This window comes from Pantherophis guttatus, chromosome 7 (genome assembly GCF_059756535.1).
Source record: "Pantherophis guttatus breed Tessera chromosome 7, ASM5975653v1, whole genome shotgun sequence".
Classification (NCBI taxonomy): domain Eukaryota; kingdom Metazoa; phylum Chordata; class Lepidosauria; order Squamata; family Colubridae; genus Pantherophis; species Pantherophis guttatus.
The window spans coordinates 12,301,640-12,321,284 of NC_142069.1; the positions used below are offsets into that span (position 1 = coordinate 12,301,640).

General features: G+C 35.6%; 1 protein-coding gene across 2 annotated transcripts in view; it reads left to right on the forward strand.

Annotated features, from left to right (window-relative positions):
- PLCZ1 (phospholipase C zeta 1) overlaps positions 1 to 19,645 on the forward strand; it is a 41,801-nt gene that overhangs the window by 17,536 nt on the left and 4,620 nt on the right. For both annotated transcript variants that reach the window (XM_087873054.1, XM_034442640.3), the window contains exons 4-10: positions 1,287 to 1,488; positions 6,637 to 6,781; positions 7,278 to 7,430; positions 7,703 to 7,924; positions 8,725 to 8,881; positions 10,599 to 10,715; positions 18,683 to 18,855. In XM_087873054.1, coding sequence (XP_087729180.1) covers positions 1,287 to 1,488; positions 6,637 to 6,781; positions 7,278 to 7,430; positions 7,703 to 7,924; positions 8,725 to 8,881; positions 10,599 to 10,715; positions 18,683 to 18,855 — 1,169 coding nt within the window. The remainder of the gene's footprint in view (positions 1 to 1,286; positions 1,489 to 6,636; positions 6,782 to 7,277; positions 7,431 to 7,702; positions 7,925 to 8,724; positions 8,882 to 10,598; positions 10,716 to 18,682; positions 18,856 to 19,645) is intronic.

Sequence of the window (19,645 nt, forward strand, 5' to 3'; positions counted from 1 at the left end):
TGCTAAACTGATTTTGTTTTGAAGGAAGCCTTTGAACAAGTTTGAGATTTGCTATTTCCTGAGGAAAAAAATTAAAGAGATTTAGGTGTCAAAAACAGAATGGGTGTTAAAATATTCAGTGACTAGGAAATCAAATCCTTTAAGTAAAGAACAATAATTGGGGGAAATAAGAGCTGCAGCATTGCTTTAGAATCAGAGGACAGAAGTCAGTTAAGGATAGGGTTTTAAACAGTGGTGGGCTGCTGCCGGTTCGGACCGGTTCAAGTGAACTGGTAGTTCTGACCAGGGCTGGCCCCACCCACCCGCCCTGGCATTATCACGTCCTATATAATTGCCAGATTTTTCAATGCCGTGCACATGCGCGGAAGGCACATGTGTGCATTTTCAGTTCCGGGTGAGCCGGTTGTTACAAGAGCAGCAGCCTACCCCTGGTTTTAAGTTTCATTGTGTTTGTAAAAATTAAGTAAAATGGATGAAACTTAAGACTAAAATTCTTAGTTGAGTCCTACTGAACTATTTTCTAGGCAAAATATGAATAGACATGCTCTCTGACTTGGAGATTGGCAAAATTGTATCTCCAGACCACAGAATCAAGTGCAGCCACGGTGCATCCATTTCCTCACAACCTCACTAAATTAAAAGAGGTAGAAATCTCATATGATCATGGTATCTTTTGTCATTTTCACAGTTTCAGATGAGACCTTGCAAGATGATGGTGCTTTATTTTGTTGGGCATCTAACTTATTGTATGAACAGTCCATACAATAGTGCCCAGGTGAACATTCTGAAAGGCTCCCCAGCATAGTATTAAGTCTTACATGTGGAAATGATGACAGGATTTATTGGTTTACAGTATATACTAAATGCACACACAAGTATGCAGCATAGTATGTTAGCTAATATCAAATGTAGTTTCTGATCTGAAACTGATAATATTGTATCAATTTGAACAGCAAACACTATTCTGAGAGAAATTCATTTATAGCATAACCTGAATAACTGTGGCAAAACAAAGAAACTGAGGGTGCATCAGCCAAAGCTCATGAAAGATATCACTCAATTACTGAGTTGATTAAGTTATATGAGCATATAAAATACATATCATATGTGATTCATTTAGTTTCAATTTCTCATCACTGAGTGCAAGAACAGTTTAGATTTTCATATGTGATCTGACATTCTATGTTACACTAATATATTTAGTCTGGAATATTTTCAGTTTGTGCTTAATTCTGTTTGTGTCCATGCTGGAGATATATATGTGTTTGTAATGTTCTGGCTTTCAGCAAAGAGAAATAAAGAGATGACATTTGAAGGATTTATAAGATATGTGAGCTCTGAGGACTGCGCGATATTTAAAAGTGAGCACAGAACTGTTTACCAGGATATGTCCCGTCCGCTATGTGAATACTTTATTTCATCCTCACACAACACCTACCTCATATCTGATCAGCTAATAGGGTCAAGTCACCTGTGGGGCTATGCAAGGTATTTGTATCCATTTTGAATCATTAGTTTAATATAATAAGTAGTTCAGTAGAACAGCTTCTTCTGTTTTCCTGAATCTCATTTTCAAAAGCATAAATTAAAACATCGTCAAAAAACCCACTGAAAACCACAAAAAGAAAGCAAAGTAGCTAGACTACAATTCAATATGACAGATAAATATTTTAGTGTTGCTATCAGGTTTTGATTTAAAGAGAAGAATATACATTTTCAAAATATAAATGCACCAAGGAAATCCATATAGCCTGTGCCAAAGCATGCTAGGGTAAAATGTTTACTTTGTGTAAATAGTCCACTGCATGATTTACAAACTCATTTCCCCATATTTATGTATATATATATATAAAGCGTTCAGAGTTTCTAAGATTTGCTAGAGCTATTTTGAGGCAGATCATTAAACATAATGAACAATAAGCATCAGAGAATAAAGGAGTGTGAGAACTTATAGTACTCTAGGGTTTCTCATTAGAGAACTAGAATTGTACCATGTTTTGTGCTATGCTTTCTCAGTTCCAGGAGTTCTTTAATTTATGTGGATCAATCCTGTGCACAGAAGGAAGGACCGAGAAACAGATCACAGAAGATTAGCAGCAAGAGGAAAGAACAAGCACTTTGATCAGACATTGAAAACCTAGAATTTTTAGGAGCCAGTATAAGAAACATATGTTAATAATTGAGACAGACTCCCAAGCGTACTAATTTCTTGGGCCTGGGAACAATATGTACAGAACATTTTTTCACTTAAGAGGAAGAAAAAAAATTAATCGAGCCTAGCTGAACTAGTAGTACCTACATGGATGCATCCATCTCATTTTCTTGGCAAGAATATGGAAGTTGCTTGTCATCTATTCTCATGCTAGCCTAGAACTTTTGCATTGAGATTTTAGGACAGTTTCTTCTGCAAATATTGATCAGGTCTGACAATGCTTAATTTTCTAAGGTAAGATATTGTCCTTCTGAAGTGTCCACTTTGTATGATGAAATACATGCATACCATCAAAAGTTATAAATAACTAGCAACTAGCAGGAGCCGTGGTGGTACAGTGGTTAGAATGCATTACTGCAGGCTAATTCTGCTGGTTGCCAATAGTTTGGCAGTTTAAGTCTCACTGGCTGAAGATTGGCTCAGCCTTCCATCCTTCCGAGGTCAGTAAAATGAGGACCCAGATTGTTGGGGGCAATATGTTGTCTTGTAAATCACTTAGAGAGGGCTGTAAAGCTCTGGAGCAGTATATAAGTCTAGATGCTGTTGCTATTGCTAATATAAGGGGGTTAAAGGAGGACAGGAAAACAAAAGATACGAGTCAGATAACCAGTTGTATAAAACTTTAAACATTGTCAAAGATTCAGTAAGAGAGTAGGAATATATTTGTAGTAGCCTCAGATAAATCATTTTTGTTTCTGGATGGATCTTGGTGGAGTTTAAGAGGTTAGTTACAGGGAAGAAAAGCAAACTAAGGATAACTCGAGAACCTGTTTTGGAATCAATTGTGACTTCTAATAATCCTGCTGCTAATAAACTGTTTCTACTTTGTCTCCTCTGAGAAAAGCTAACATAATAAATGTTTGTGCCCTAGACCTGAGTGGTACTACCTTGATTGTGTAGGGCTTCCTGTTATGTCTAAAACAACTTTTGTTAAACCATGTACCTTATTTAATAGGGTTCTGTCAGACAAAATGAATGAACAAAGAATGCTAATAGTAGTTTGCCAGGAGAGTTCAATAGAGAGATAAAAAAGAAGAATGAACAGATTGAACTCCATTTTGAAGGATTATATACTAAATTGTGAGGGGTGAAAAGTTTATTTCCTGAATAGCTGCTGAGTGCAAGAGTTGTGCCTTGAGACCTATTGATTGCTCATTCTGAGTATCTGAGTGACTCCTTTTTCCCATTGGCTTTCCTACTTGAGAAGACTTAGCTGAGGGAGTAGGTGCAATAGGAACAGGAAATAGCCATTTAATGTTATTTTTGTTAATGTGAAGGGAAACTAAATTTTAATACAATTGATACATGTGTCTTGGACTTCAGAAAAGTGGATTTCAATAAATTCAGAGCAAGTTGAATGGATTCCATTTCAGAAGAAGCTAATGGAAAAAAATAGGTTCAAGATGGATGAGAATTCCAGGAGATACTAAAAACATAACTGCAAATAATTCCAATTAGAAAAAAAAGAGTGGACATAGAAGAAACTAATACAGGTATTCCTCAATTTACAAACACAATTGAGTCCAAAATTTCCATTGCTAAGCAAGACCGGTGTAAGTGAATTTTGCCCCATTCTACCACTTTTCTTGCCACAGTTATTAAGTGAATCACTGCAGTTGTTAAGTTAGCATCGTTGGTAAGTGAATCTGGCTTCCTCATTGATTTGTCAGAAAGTCACAAAAGGTGATGACGTGACCTCGGGACATTGAAACCATCATAAATATGAGCCAGTTACCAAGCATCCAAATTTTGATCATGTGGCCATGGGGATGCTGAGTGACAGTTGTAAGTGTGAAAAACAATTGTAAGTCATTTATTTTCAGGGCCTTTGTAACTTAAATAGTCACTAAACAAATGGTTGTAAGTCAAGGACTACCTGTATAACAAAACGCTAATCAGAATTCTGAAAACAAAAAAGATCATATGTAAGAGAGAGATGTTACTAAGGAAGAATAGATATTGATAGCCTGGAAGTATAGAGGGTGCTAGAAAAATAAATAGGCTCCTTTTAAAAAAAAAACAAACAAACTAAAATGTTTAGTAAAAATGACATTACTAAGACGTCTACTTTGAATGAGTAGAAGACCATGAATTACATTGTGAAATAATTTGCTGATGTGTGGTAGAAACTTTATGTATTCTCTTTGACAAATAATAGAAAACTGATGAAATGCCAGGCAATTAGAAAATGTAGTTATCTACTCTATGTACTGTATTATATACTGTATGTACTGTATTCGAAAAGTGAGAAAAGTAGATGTAATGAACTGAAGACTAGTTAGTCTGATAACAAATAGCAGATCATAAAAGAGTTGATCGTTTAATATCTTGAAATAATATGTATTTACCAGAAGACAAGATATATTTATCAAGAACAAATCTTGTCAGGCTAATGTTATCTCATTTTTAATTGCATGGCTTGTTCAGTAGACTGTGAGAATACCATAGATATAATATATATTTACTTCAGCAAGACATTTGATAAAGTACTTCATGTAGTAAACTGGACTGAATGGAATAATAATAAAATTTTGAAGCTGGTTCAAAAATTGTATTCAAGTGTTGTGCAAAGACTCTTATCAAATTAGAATAAAATATAATAACTCTTCCATACAAATTCATAAAATTGGGTGGGATAATTGATATCCTAGAAAACAAAAAATAATTTAAAATAGTATTGATTGGTTAGAGAAATGGGCTGAAAATAACAAAATGATATTAAACTTAGACAAATGCAAAGTAAAATCTATAGTTATAGGTATTAAATAATAATACTTGTGAATTTGATCTTGGAGTAATAATTAATTGTCAAGTGAATATTTATGTGTCATTCCAGGCACAACTGACTAAGCAGTGTGATATGTCTATAAAAAAGGCAACACACTTGAATGCTGTGTCAATTTCTGGGCAATTTGTTTTCAAGAGGATGCAGATAAACTGGAAAAGATTCACAGATTGATAGGGCTAGAAAGAACTGGGAATATTTAGCCTCTTGGAAATAGGAGGAATACAAGAGCACTCTACAAAAGCCGGAAAAGATTTTCTCAGAAAGTCAGAACCTATTTTCAAACATTTTAGAGTTCTGAAAATGGAATAATGGATTCGAGTTAACATAAGCAAATTCTACTTGAATGCTAGAAAAAAACTTAATACCAGTAAGAACAACTCAAGGGTGGACCAAAGTACCTGCAGAAGTGGTACACTTTTCTCTGGATATGTACAAATTGAGTGAAGATAATCCCTGTCTGGAATATTTTAATTGGGTTTCTGTACTATTCCGGGGATGGATTCACTAAAACTAGCAAAACCATTGTCTATTAGAATAATTATCTACAATTCTAAAGCTATATTTGATTAAATGAAAAATTAAAATTAAAGCCAAAATTGGCAAATATTCAACATTTGGAGTCCCCATTTGCCTTTTAAAGTATTCCAGGAAATGATGCGGTGTAATGAGTTTTGCTGTTGTTGGGATTTTAAAACCCATTGAAATTAATGGGACCAAGTTTTATGTCCTTTCTTTGGGGTACAAATCTTAATACTCTTGTCCTTCAGGGGCTCACAGTGCAATAGTCGTTTCCTAATGGCGATTCATAGTTTACTTTCCAGAAGCTATGGAAGCACAATTTGCATAGTATACTACAGCAGTTGTGCTACAACATTAACTTTTGGGAATACTGTTGGATAGCCCACTGTGCATTTTTTCAGATAAATACTTGCTTTAGAAACTCAACTTCTTTCCTGAGGATTTTTCTGAGCGAACTAGTCAAGTTAAAATAAACGATCTACAAATAACACGCTTTACATTTTTCTTATACATGCAGTTCTTAGTACTATTGTAGCCAGACAACTTTTTAATCATCTCTGGTGCTTTTGTTATAAGTGTTTTCTAAGAGTATTTTTCAACCACAACTTCCCATAGTAGTAGCCCTATAATGTGCCATTTCAAAATGACTGAAAACATGTATTGTAGCATGAGAATCTTAAAATATATTTTCTATGGAGCAACATCTCTGGCTATTACCAAAAATAGATTAACAAAATTTCATGAAACAAATTTAATTTGGGTTGTGTAACTGGACCAGGCACTGGGGGCTTTCCTTTGGACCAGATACTATTTCCTCACAACTGCAGCTAAAGAAAGCTGGCATTGTCATAACAAACTTTTAATGACAATGTTGAATGAGGAACTCCATTTATTTTAAATGACCTAAACCTACATATTATTCCTTGTGAGGGAAAAATGTCCATGTTTTGATAGAATTTGAAATGGAAGGTTTTTTACACTCCTTCCCCCAGTTGTGTTAGAGGACATCAATTCCATTAGCTTTGAACCAGACAAAGAATGCCAGCAAATTATTTTCATTTTTAGTGTCTCGGTAGCAAATATATGACTCCATTTCTATTTTTTTTTTTTAAAAAAGTGCTCTAATGAAAGGATGCCGGTGCCTGGAAATTGATTGCTGGGATGGACCCAATAACGATCCTGTCGTTTATCATGGATATACATTAACAAACAAAATTAGCTTTATGACCGTCATCCAAGTGATAGACAAGTATGCGTTTGTGGTAGGTACATGTGTGACATACCTACCAGATGTTTTAAGATACTCCTAATTAATTACCCACATGCCTTCAGAGTTTTGATGGATGATGAGAATTCAGTAGCATAAAACAAAAGGCACCTACTACATGGACCATGAAACAATCTGTTGGGCAGAAACTTTTCCTCTTAAAAATGAATAGAACCAAATAAAAGCTCTGTTCCAACCCATGTCTGCAACTGCAGATGAAAGGAATAGATGAAAGAGGAGGGAATGTATGCTCTCTTCAGCACCAAGATGGCTTTGTTCCTCTCACTAGTGCAGACAACTATATTGAAAGGAAAGTAAGCCATTTATAGAAGAAGAACTATGAGCTACTTACTTGGGACTACTTTAAGATGCCATAGTATTTTTTGTGTCTTAATGAAAATATCTGTAATTGCAATATTGCTTATTTTAGTTGTATGTATTTCCTATTTGTGCAATTAAGGAGGTTAATAACTTTGAAATTACATTTTCAGGTCTCTGATTATCCTCTGATATTGTCTCTGGAGAATCATTGTAGTCCTAAGCAGCAGGAAGTTATGGTGGATTATCTAAAAAATATTCTGTGTGACAAGCTGGTTACATTTATAATAGATGAGACCATACCAACTGAATTACCTTCTCCTGAGGTAACATTTTTTAAAAATATAATTGTTACCGTTACATATAGGGACTTTTCCATCTTTTATTCTGGATGGGGTTAGACTGCTGCAGGCAGACCAGGGGTGCAATTTGTGGGTCCTTCTAGACTCAAAACTCCTGCTTGAGGAACAGGTGGAAGTATTTTGAAGGGGAGCTGCATACCTTTGTACTATATATTTCAATAATGTTGTTGAAATTAAAAGTATATCCCACATGTTAATGGGGAGTCTTATTAACCTATAATAATATTGACTTATAGGCACTAAAATTCAAAATTATGATAAAAAATAAAAAAATTGGAACACTTGAAGAAACACTTGAAAGGAAAGATATGGACAGTCATGGTCAAACAGGAGAATTTGAAGAGGAGGAAACAAGTGAGGATGAGTCAAATAATGAGTTAAAATGCCCTAAACAATCTCTGGTTAAGAAAAGACAAGCACGTTGGAAAAGTGCAGCTCCTCCAAGAAAGAAACAAAAAGTATGTATGTGAAATTAAATTTTCAAAGAAAAATATATCTTTCTTAGTTCGAATTTGAAGATCTTTTTTGATCCTCAAATGTTAGGAAAGTTCTCAAAGGAAGATATTTGAACTTCAAAGTCGGTTTGTATGATGGATGTGCAGTTATAAACCACACATTAGTATTTATCTCAAGCAGGTTTGCTATTTTTCATTTACCAGAAATAATGCAATTTTGCTTTTCTTAGGGCTATGGACAGAAAAATGTATGAAAAAGAACTTGAAGTTCAAAAAATGTTAGAAAATGTCTGTGTTATTGCGTAAGTGATGAACTTTAAGGAATGTACTACTTTGGATTCCAGATTCAGAACTTACTCTCTTCTGCATGTCTGCCATCTTTTCAGTTCAAGCAGGGCTGCCTCTTACTAGATTTACATTTATAAGGATCCTTTTAGTCTATATCTAGTTTTGTATAAATACCTCAGTAAACATTAGTTATGATTAATTGTGCTTCTTAAATTATTTAACGTTACACCAAGATGATTATTGGGCTTTAAAGGATTCCAGATTTTTTTGTGCTGGAATGGATTGAGAGTGTGGTATGGAAAGTTGAATTCAGATAAATCCAATTTCACATTCTAATCTTCTGTAGTGTTCCAAGCTAAAGTCTATTATAGGGGGATGGTGCTATATGAATAGAAGTATTTTTTTTTCTCCTTAAGAATTGTCAACCAAAATTACCTGATATCCTTGTATAAATGTTGATATGATGGTGAAAAGATAATTAAATCATTCTTCACTTGTTATGTCATTACTTATAGATAAGGAAAATAAAGATTGCCTTGGCACTGTCAGAACTTGTGATATATACCAAATCTCAGAAATTTATAAGTTTTGAAGATTCAAGAAAAAATCAGCATTTTTATGAAAATAATTCAATTGGTGAGGCAAAAGCCCGAAAGCTGGCAAAACTGAAAGGTAATTTTTGGCATTTAGACTAATAATAATAATAATAATAATAATAATAATAATAATAATAATAACAACAACAACAACAACAACAACAACAACAACAACAACAACAATTTTATTTCTGTACCACCCTTCTCCTGGAGGACTCAGGGCGGTGTACAGCCTATTAAAAGCACAAAGACAAACATCAATTAAAAATAATTAAAATTATTAAATAGTTTTGGCTCAAATTTAAAACCCCCAAAATTTAAAACACCTAATTTAAAATCATTACATTGATAGCCCGGCCTGGCGGAACAGCAGGGTCTTGAGGGCACAGCGAAATACAAATAAAGGGAACATTAGGACAGGGATGGTAGGCATGCTGGTGCTCTTATACACGCTCCTTACAGGCCTCTTAGGAATGTGGTGAGGTCCACAATAGACAGTCTTAGGTTAAAGTTTTGGGGGTTTGGGGAAGAAACAGAAACAGAGTCAGGTAGTGCATTCCAGGCATTGACCACTCTGTTGCTGAAGTCATATTTTCTGCAATCGAGTTTGGAGCTGTTCACTTTAAGTTTGTATCTATTGTTTGCTTGTGTATTGTTGTGGTTGAAGCTGAAGTAGCCATTGACAGGTAGGACATTGTAACAGATGATTTTATGAGCTATGCTTAGGTCACACCGAAGGCGGCATAGTTCTAAGTTTTCTAAGCCCAGAATTTCAAGTATGGTGGCATAAGGTATTTTGTTGCGAGCAAAGGAGTGGAGGACTCTTCTTGTGAAATATTTCTGGACACACTCAATTGTATTAATGTCTGATATGCACTGGGGGTTCCAGACAGATGAGCTGTATTCGAGAATTTGAGCTTTCTACTGTTTCCATAATAGAATCTGCTGATACAGTATGTTGTGAGCAAATTGCCTCACATTTTTTACTTTAAAAAAAAGCATGTTAAATGGGGCTTTTTATTTTGAAGAAAAACCATTATAGGATTCCAAACCAGGATGTGCTCCTTACTGAGGTAGTATCGTCCCTGCCAAATTGTTTTCTGTTGTAAAGTTGCTTGCATGGTATAGCATTGAGGCAAATAACAGTGTCAGAAAGCTATAATAGGAGCTGTGAGACTATCCTCTGGACTGAAAGCAAGTTGTTAGTTGCTTCTTCTTTAAATAAACATAACTATACATAATTATATATACATACAATCTGAAGAATCCAGCATGAGGAATGTCTCTGATTGATTTGATGGCCCATATATTTTGGTTATGATAACCTCATAGAGGGATCATACTGTAATCAATTAGAAATATCTAATTAAACTGAAACATGTACTTGAGAGGAATAAAATGTTTTCTTTTTACTGATCATATATTTCTTCAGGCAATGTGTGTTTATGCACAGGTATAGAGGTAGATATGACTTTAAATTTATTATGTCACTTGATTATATTTTAGATTATTTTATTATTAATGTTTAATTTTGGAAAATGAAGGAACAATTATAAATATAAATAATACTTAACATACAAGGGCATGGATTGAAGGTTGCTAATCAAGTAGTAGTTTGGATTTACATCAATATTTTCAATATTCAAAATTTTCACACCAGTATTTCTGTTAAATCTGCTCTTAATAAGTATCAAAATGTTTTGAACATGTCCATGCATTTATTTTTTAGTTCTATATAACTGGCTATTTTTCATGCCTTTCTATAATGCAGTATTGGATCTATCTCTTTATAGCAAATGAATTTGTTCAACATACTCTCAGATTTCTCACAAGAATATATCCTAGAGGAATCCGAACCAACTCTTCTAATTATAATCCTCAAGAATTTTGGAATGTTGGGAGTCAGATGGGTATGTGTTTTAAGATTATTATTGTTACTTTTTGATTATATTTTTTCTTCATATTGCATAAAGTAAAATTGTTCTGCCCCAGCTCCGGATTTCCGAGGATATTGACACACACCAACGGTCCTTATCAAATTTATTAAGTAGCAAGAATAAACTGGCAAAGGTTGGCAACCAGCCCAGAAAACAAGATATGATAAACCAAAATACTCTGATAATAATACAAGTTGTTTCCAGCAAGAATGCACTAGCTGCGTGCAACTTAAATAGGCTAAGGGAGTGGCCAATTATCCTCAAGCCCTTCTCTTGAGTAGACCTCCTCCTCCTGAGTAGCCACTCCTGCCTTTTGGCAGCCCTACGTGCTCGAGCATTGAGGAGAGGCTCCTCCACTTCGCTCTCTCCACTTGAAGGAGCCTCTGGAGGTTCTGAAAGCCCTGGCTGAGTCTCTGCCTCTGGCACCACATTCTTTTCAGCCTCCTCGCTGTCCAACGCAAGCACCGGCTGCGCAGGCTGCTGGTGCAACCCCACATCAACCTCCTCGTCGTCGGGATCAGCCACGATCCGCGCAGGCCGCTGGTGGGCCACAACAAAAATATATTTAAATTACCTTTCAGTATTATGAAACAGTGCTAAGTATGAATCTTCTAGCATTCTTCTATAATTTAACACAAATTCAAAAAAGGAAGGGAGGAAAGAAATCTGCATGTGGAAGAGGCAGCTTTGGGTGTAGAACATAGAATAATGGATTTGGAAGGGACCTTGGACCTTGGAGGTCTTCTAGTCCAATCCCCTGTCTATACTATTCCTGACAAATGGCTGTCCAGTCTCTTCTTGTAAACCTCCAGTGATGAAGCACTCATAACTTCCAACTTGATTAACTGTTCTCACTGTCCAGAAATTTCTCCTTAGTTCTAGGTTGGATCTGTCTTTAAAGATCTTCCACCCATTACTTCTTATCCTTCCCTCAGGTGCCTTGGAAAATAAATTGACTTCCTCTTCTCAGTGACAGCCCCTCAAGTACTGGAAAACTGCTATCACATCACTCCTATGATAAAACTAGAGAATTTGCTAGCTTGTACCACCTAAAATGAAATATATGTGTTTAGAGTTTAGCTTTGCCTTTTAAGAAGTGGCATAATTCTGCTCCCAAAATTGGGTTTGTTTTAGGAGGCTGTGACAACTGTTGACAGACTTATAGTCAATTTGAATATGCTTTGCATACAAAATTCCCTGTTTGCACACCTGAACTTTCTAAATAGCTGGAATATTGGCAGCTCCTTTCTATGTGCTGTGATTTCCATGGTCCTATTGTGATATGAATGGAGTGATTGGTCTTCCAACAACTAGTGTTGAGCTTCCTCTCTTTCTTTAGAGATTATCAGAAGATTCCAGCACTAAAATCTAGCTTCATATAGCAGGTAATACCAGGAATTAGAATAGCTTTCTCATTTGTCTTTAGAGTCTTCAGACTATGCTTCTGAAAGAACATGACTAGTGCAGATATTTTGCCTAAAAGAAACTTCCAGGCAGCCATTAATCTTTACCTGTTTCATCCAAAGCTTTAAAGCATCCACTTCTTAGATTCTTATATGAAGTTGCAAGAGTTCTATATTTAAAGTAACTTTGCTGACCTTCCTCTGTGCAGATTTATTCTTTTCTTAGAAATGTATAGAGCAGAGAAAGGAATCTACCTTTGTTCTTACAGCTCTCCTCTTCTGTCTAGGCTCCATAGAGTTCACTTTTCACTTTACTTTGTAGCCTCTGCTGCCTTGCGGCAGAAGAAGATCTAAGTATAGCTTCATAATGCATTGACTGCATATATAATGTGGTTGAAACAAATTAGATGTGGAAGATCATACTTACTTTTATGAAAATTGTGGCACTGGGACTACCTTTCCCCCTCCCCCCACTGTCTCTCACACACACCCCACTTTGGCAGTAGCTATTATTTTTTGCATATATCATCAAACCACTATAAAGAAATGAAAAGGCACAGCTAAATTCTGGACAGCAGATGTGAATAACAGTGCAAGTAGTATTCTTCCAGCAGAGAAGTCTATAGCAGATTGCGAGAACCACTGTACTTGACTTATGTCCACAATTGAGCCCAAAATTTCTGTTGCTTAGCAAAACATTTGTTGAGTGAATGTTGTCTCACTTTATGACCTTTCTTGCCACCGTTGTTAAGTGAATCACTGCAGTTGTTAAGTTAAAAATATGGTTAAGTGAATCTGGCTTCCCCATTGACTTTGCTTGCACAAGGTGATTATGTGTTCTGCTCCAGCTACGGAACCCAAGAAATGTAGCACACACAAAACTCCAAGCAACTCCGTTTACTACAAACTCAGTCTTTTTCAAATGCAGGCTATTACTAAAAATGTCCTTAACAGCCTGCCAGAAATTCCAAAGATTAGATGAAGGCTTACAAGAGTTGGCAATTAGGCCAGAAACCAGGTTTGCAAGGAAAATTCACTCTCAAATGCTCAACGGACAACCGGATGAACACACATTTTTTCCTGCAACGTTTGCCAACTGTGTGCAAACTTAAATAGGCTAAGGGCGTGGCCAATTAGCCCCAAGCCTTACTGTCGAGGAGACCTCCTCCTGAGTAACCGCTTCTGCCTTTTGGCAGCTCTGTGTGCTTGTGCATTGAGAAGAGGCTCCTCCACTTCAATCTCTTCAGTTGAAGGAGCCTCTGGAGGATCTGAAGGCCCTGGCTGAATCTCTGCCTCTGGCACATCTTCTTCAGCCTTTTCGCTGTCCGACTTGAGCGCCAGCTGCACAGGCTGCTGGCGTGACACCACACCAGCCTCCTCATCGTCAGGATCAGCCACAATCCGCGCAGACCGCTGGTGGGCCACAACATTATGTGACCTCAGGACACTGCAACCGTCATAAATATGAGTTAGTTGCCAATTTTGATCACATGGCCATGGGGATACTACAATAGTCAAGTATGAAAAATGGTCATATTTTTTTTTTCAGTGCCATGGTAACTTTGAATGGTCACTAAATGAACTGTAGTAAGTTGAGGACTACCTATATTTTGACTGAAGATTTATTTCTGGATATAATTAACTGGTTAATTCTGCTGTTAGGTAAGGGGACGGAATAGTACAGCATATATTATGCATTAAAAAGTCTAGGACTTAATATTTAGCAATTTCATGAAGGTCTGGAAGACATTTCTGTTTTAGATTTCTGAAGAACAGTTATTAGTGTAATACTAATCTGAATGGACCAAGAAGTTATGATATAATGGTGCTGTTCATGAATGCAGGAAAATATGTCAATATACAGTATATTTTATGGGCATTTCATTTCTGAGCAGCAAGGCTGGGGCTACGGTGCTTATTTGGGGTTCAGTTTCCTTGAAACAAGGTAATTGAACATTGATGCCTTTTGGTGATAGTTACATATTTACACAGATGTGCAAGTAGCAATAGCCCTTAGACTTATATACCGCTTTCCAGTGCTTTCCAGAGTCAGCATATTGCCCCCAACAATCTGTGTCCTCATTTTTACTCACCTTGGAAGGATAGAGAGCATAAGAGCTTCATAATATTAGCATTCTGGTAGATTTTTGTTATATCCCGTTTGATTTCTAAGGAATCCTACAACATGCCATAAAGCTTAGTGCTCTTTCAATCTCTTTCCTTTAATCGTTGCCTAATGTATGTCATTTGACACTTGAATATTTGTGTAGAGAAATCATAATGAGAAAACACCTATTATTGTTCGAGGAATCTCTTATAAAGAACATAAGCAACCTTTTGGTCCATTGAAAGGCAGCTATCAGATTATTTATGGAAATGTCTGGTGGCGCATTCTCATAGGTAAAATTACTGGTAGAGGGACATAGAAAGCCTTCTCAAAAATTATAGAAAAAGAAACATTTTCTGAAAAAGTCATTAAATTCTTCTCTAAGTCACTTTACAGGCTGCCTGTTTGCTTGCTTATTCACTTATTCATTCAAATTAGCTACCTACTCATTCACCAAGCAATTCTGGACTCTTTAGACCAGGGGTCTCCAACCTTGGCAACTTTAAGACTGGCGGACTTCTGGCAGTTTAAGCCAGGCTTAAAGTTGCCAAGGTTGGAGACCCCTGCTTTAGACAATTACCTTAGAGCAGTTGCAGGCAATCTATATTTTGTGAGCCATGTAGAACCTAACTAACTTTTTTATTTGTTAATTTAGAGGTCCACCTCATTTTTCAGCAAAAAATAAACCGTCTTGTAAATTTAACGCACACCTTCTTTGTATAGCATCAGTGTGTGTTATGTATGCTATCATAAAGGCTCACAGTCCTTTAGGGGAATGTTACTGCTTCAGCATTGTAGATCATTGTTAACCTTGCCAGGTAGATCAGAACAACAAAAAAAAAAGGAATTCCACAGGAAGGCTGAGAATAGTTATAATAACAGAAGTCTATTAAATCTAATTGTGGTGTAATTCCTCCTACATATTACAGTAAGAGATTTAATTAGGTGTCTACCTGAGTGACTTCCAGATATTATGTCTGTTGCCTGCTTAAACTATGTTCCATTCCCTATTGTCTTAAAGATTTTAGCTATCTCTAAGTAATCTCTCTAAGATTACAACCACACATTGATAATTTAATTTTTGGATTATTGTTTGGTGCTTTATGTGGTGCTAATGTTATATTTGGTTCAGAAATTAACAACTGATGCAGAATGGTGTGCCAAGGGTGTTCAGAATCAGAATCTGTGCTAACCATTTACTAGGAGCTGCCAGTTTAGGATTTTGCTATTGGCATAACAGTCTTTTTCATTCTTTTCATTCTTTTAATTGAATAACCATTTTAAAATGCTTTGTTTTATTGTTCCTTTAATGTTTTAAGACTTGTTTTAATTATAGGTAACCCTGAACTATTAAGTGAGCAAGTAGTATGCAGCTATTCTAAAAATAAATTTAAAAGCCAAGACATTTTGTAACCAAATTGCCTGGTAGAATGTTTTTGTGTCTTAGACCCAGGTGGCCAATGATTACCTACTATTTGAATTGGGGTTTTATATGTGCTCTGTGGCAGAAATATGGTGCCTACTCTCTGAAATGTTTTCGGAAATGGCAAATCGGATGGAGTCTAGTTTAGACTCATATCTGCAGCCAGGCCTTCTTTGTGTGAGCATTAAGGATATCTATCTGTGGGGTGTGTGGGTGTGTGGGAGGGGATTTTATAAGAAAGATGTTGCTTTTCCCAGAATTTTTTTTCTATTACACCTTTTCATTTCCATGGGCAAAGATACCAGACAATAGCAAAAAAATTAATGTACCAAAGACGATTGGTTGCTAGCCTTCTTTTTTTTTTTAGATTTATCATATTTCAGGAAATCTGCTATAGACTTCTCTACTGAAAATGATTCTGGATACAATTTATACACATTGTTCTCTAAAAGCAAAACTGTGAGGACAAAATAATTAATTCTCCATTCAATTTCAGACTTTTCATTTTTGGAAGCAGCAAAACATACAAACACACAAACATACATTTTTTTTTCTTCTTCCTTTTAATTGTGTTTGATTCTCAGAAACTGCCGGAACAAGTCCCAGCAGTTTTCTTAGCAAGGTTTTTCAGAAGTGGTTTGCCATTGCCTCCTGTCTATGATTGAGAGAAAGTGACTGGCCCAAGGTCCTCCAGCTGGCTTTGTGCCCAAGGAAGAACTAGAACTCACAGTCTCCCAATTTCTAGCCTGAAGCGTTAACCACTACATCAAACTGAGTACAAAGAAATACTTAACTAATATAAAAGTACAGTATATCCTTCTATCCTACATGTCAACCCCTCTCTGTATATTGGAATAATTATGTAGAGAATTATTTTAAAAACTATGAAAATTATGATTTGTTTTTTATAGCGGAATTTTAATAAATGAAAATACTCTCCTAAATGCTCTTTTTTATTTTTTACAATGGTCATAATAACAGAATGGATTTAAGGGACAGAAAATCATTTTGCCTTTCAGTATTTCACCAATAGTACATTTTCATTAAATTTTGGAAATGCTGTAAATAATGTATCTTGATTTTTTTTAAAAATGACAGCATACCACATGATATGCAAATCAGCAAGTTTCTGAATATGGACTGAAGTGCAATTCTCTTGAAAATTATATTTAGATATTGTGTCTCACCAATTTCGTTGAGTAAAGTGAAATTTTTACTTTGGTGAATGACAAAGGCTGCTTTCAAAATGAAACACAGGTTTCAGGAATTAGACAAAGCAAGCATACTCATCTCTCTCCTTAAGAATATGATTTTAAATTTTACTGAGAGAGTGGAGAAGGTTACTTATTTCCAATGAAATTATTTTATTTTGTAAAATTGTACAATTATGTCATTTTTGTATTTGATAAATAGCTTAAGTTTAATTATTCAAAGTACTTATTTCTTGTCTAACCCTAAACCAATGAAATTATTAGCTTTATTTGAGAGGCAATTGCATAAATTCATTCCAGCATTTTAGGGATCATTATCTGAGAATCCCTTAGTTAAAAAAAATGGGCTGAAAATTGTTTATTTAATAAAACATAAATGTATTTATATATAAAGGAAATATAAAATGATTCCATTAATGGCAATAATACTTGTGAACAAAACCATAAAAATGTAGATTACAAATTGTATATGAATTAATAGTGATTAATAGTAATAAATGCAATTAGACTGCATTTATAGCTTCAATATCATAGCAGGCAATAATGCTATATTTTCCATTGGTCAGAACCAGAACGCATCCTTACTGCACACTCAGATTGAGACTACCCTGCTTTGTTGTCCATATAGAATACCTTGGAGGTTTCCTAGTCCAGCCCCCTGCTCTAGCAGGAGACTCTGTAACATTCTAGACAAATGGCTGTCCAGTCTCTTCTAGAAAACCTCCAGTAATGGAGCACCCACAACTTCTAGAGGCACGCTGTTCCACTGATTAATTATTCTTACTGATAGCTTTAATGGACAACATTTTGAGGGCCTTGATTTGTGGTTCCTTTGACAGATATGCCAGCTCCACCCAACATAATTCACTATGTGAAAATGTGGCATGCCTAATACTTTGGTCACTCCATGCAGTGCCTTTTTTAGTTTTTATTTCCCATCATATCATCAGCTAGCTGAACTTTTATTTTTTATACTTTGAACTTATGGCTTGGTTGGTTGACTGTTCAGCATATCAACCACTTGATAGCAAGCGAAAATTGAAGTGTTCCCTTGTCCCTCCATGTCTCTTGGCTGTCATCTTGTGACTATCCAAGATGAAGCTATTGAAGAACTGGAATTTGAGAAAGGATTTAGCAATGAAGACTGCTCTGAGAGCTGTAAACTATGCTGTGAACCTTAAGAATGTTACATGAGGAGAGGAAGCAGCAGACACCGGGAGAAAATCTCCCACTATGCAGTCACAAGTACAAGAGATGAATTCTTTCAATTACATTTTTGATTATATGGGTTAATCAAGGATAGGCTAGTTAATTTCAGGCTTTCGCCCACTAAAATAGAGATTTTCAAGCATTTTCTGACCATAGACTGTAGAACCTGTTAAAAAGCAGTTCCCAGAGCCCCTGATTAAAAGTCAAACCCTAGTGATAGAAACAAAACAAACAAAACTTGCATAAACATACATTATGCAAATGAATATACAGGAAACTTCCTTCACAAAAATAGATAGTGCAATTACAAGCAGTGGAATTGGTTTAACTTCTTCTATTTTCATTTTTTTGTCTGGACTGCTTACAGTTGTATTAGTTTGGAGCCAATGATGCATATCTGGAAAATATATATACATTACATAAGAATTTATATCCTCTCCCTCTCTCTCCCTCCCTCCCTCCCCCCCTCTCTCTTTCCCTTCCCTCTCTCCCCCCATTGGAGTCATAAATTTGTGTTTTCAATGTTGAAGAACAAGACAATATTTAAAACTGTATTTTCCAGTTTATAAATGTTCATCTTTATACAGTGGCCTTAAATTTCCAAACACCTGGAGTACAAATGGATCTTCAAATTGGGAAATTTTCAGATAATGGTGGCTGTGGCTATATATTGAAACCTGAATTCTTGAGAAATGAAAACACACAATTTAACCCATATAATATATCTGCAGACCATCAACCAATTACACTTACAATTAAAGTAAGTTCATTTAAATTATATTATTTTCTCTGATTTGCTTTTACAAATGCTTATTATTGCAGCTTTCTGAGTTGTCTGCCTGAATTCTTGATAAGCAATTTCGAGCTCAAAAATTTTCTGGTGTCGTCATTCCAGCATGATCCCCATATTATATATTTGCATATACTTACTATCTTCTTCAGAGAGTGTTATAATATACATGATGTCATGTTTATGAAGTAAACTATAAGCATGATTTCAGTGTTCACATTTAAAAATGAGCCATAAGGAGATAGGAACTGTTTCACATATAATAACAAATTTTAGAAGCTGATTAAAAATTTTACTGCTTGTTTAGAGACCCACTGGTGTTTGAGCTGACTATTTGCTCTGCTTTGTTATTTCTGTATACTGGCTGCTGGTTGTTACTTTATTTGTATACATATTTTTAATTTAATATGTGCTGTTCTTCCACAACCTGGCATTTTGAAAATCTTGAGTTCTAACTCTCAGAATTTGCAGCCAGTATGGCCAAAAGCTGCACTTGATTAGGAGTTCTGAGAATTCAGTTCTTAATATAATTGTCAAGTGGCAGATTGAGGAAGGCTGCATACAGATCTAAGATATAAATACAGTTGAAAAGAATAAGATTTAATGTTAAGCAGACACAAGTAGTACTATACAATTAATTGGATTGCTATGCTGTTGGCTGCTGGATAAGATGATTCTTGGCTAAGATAATGCAGCATGGAAATAAATATATGACCCAAGCAGATCATCAGTTTAGCTTGGTAGCATCTAAACTAGAGAG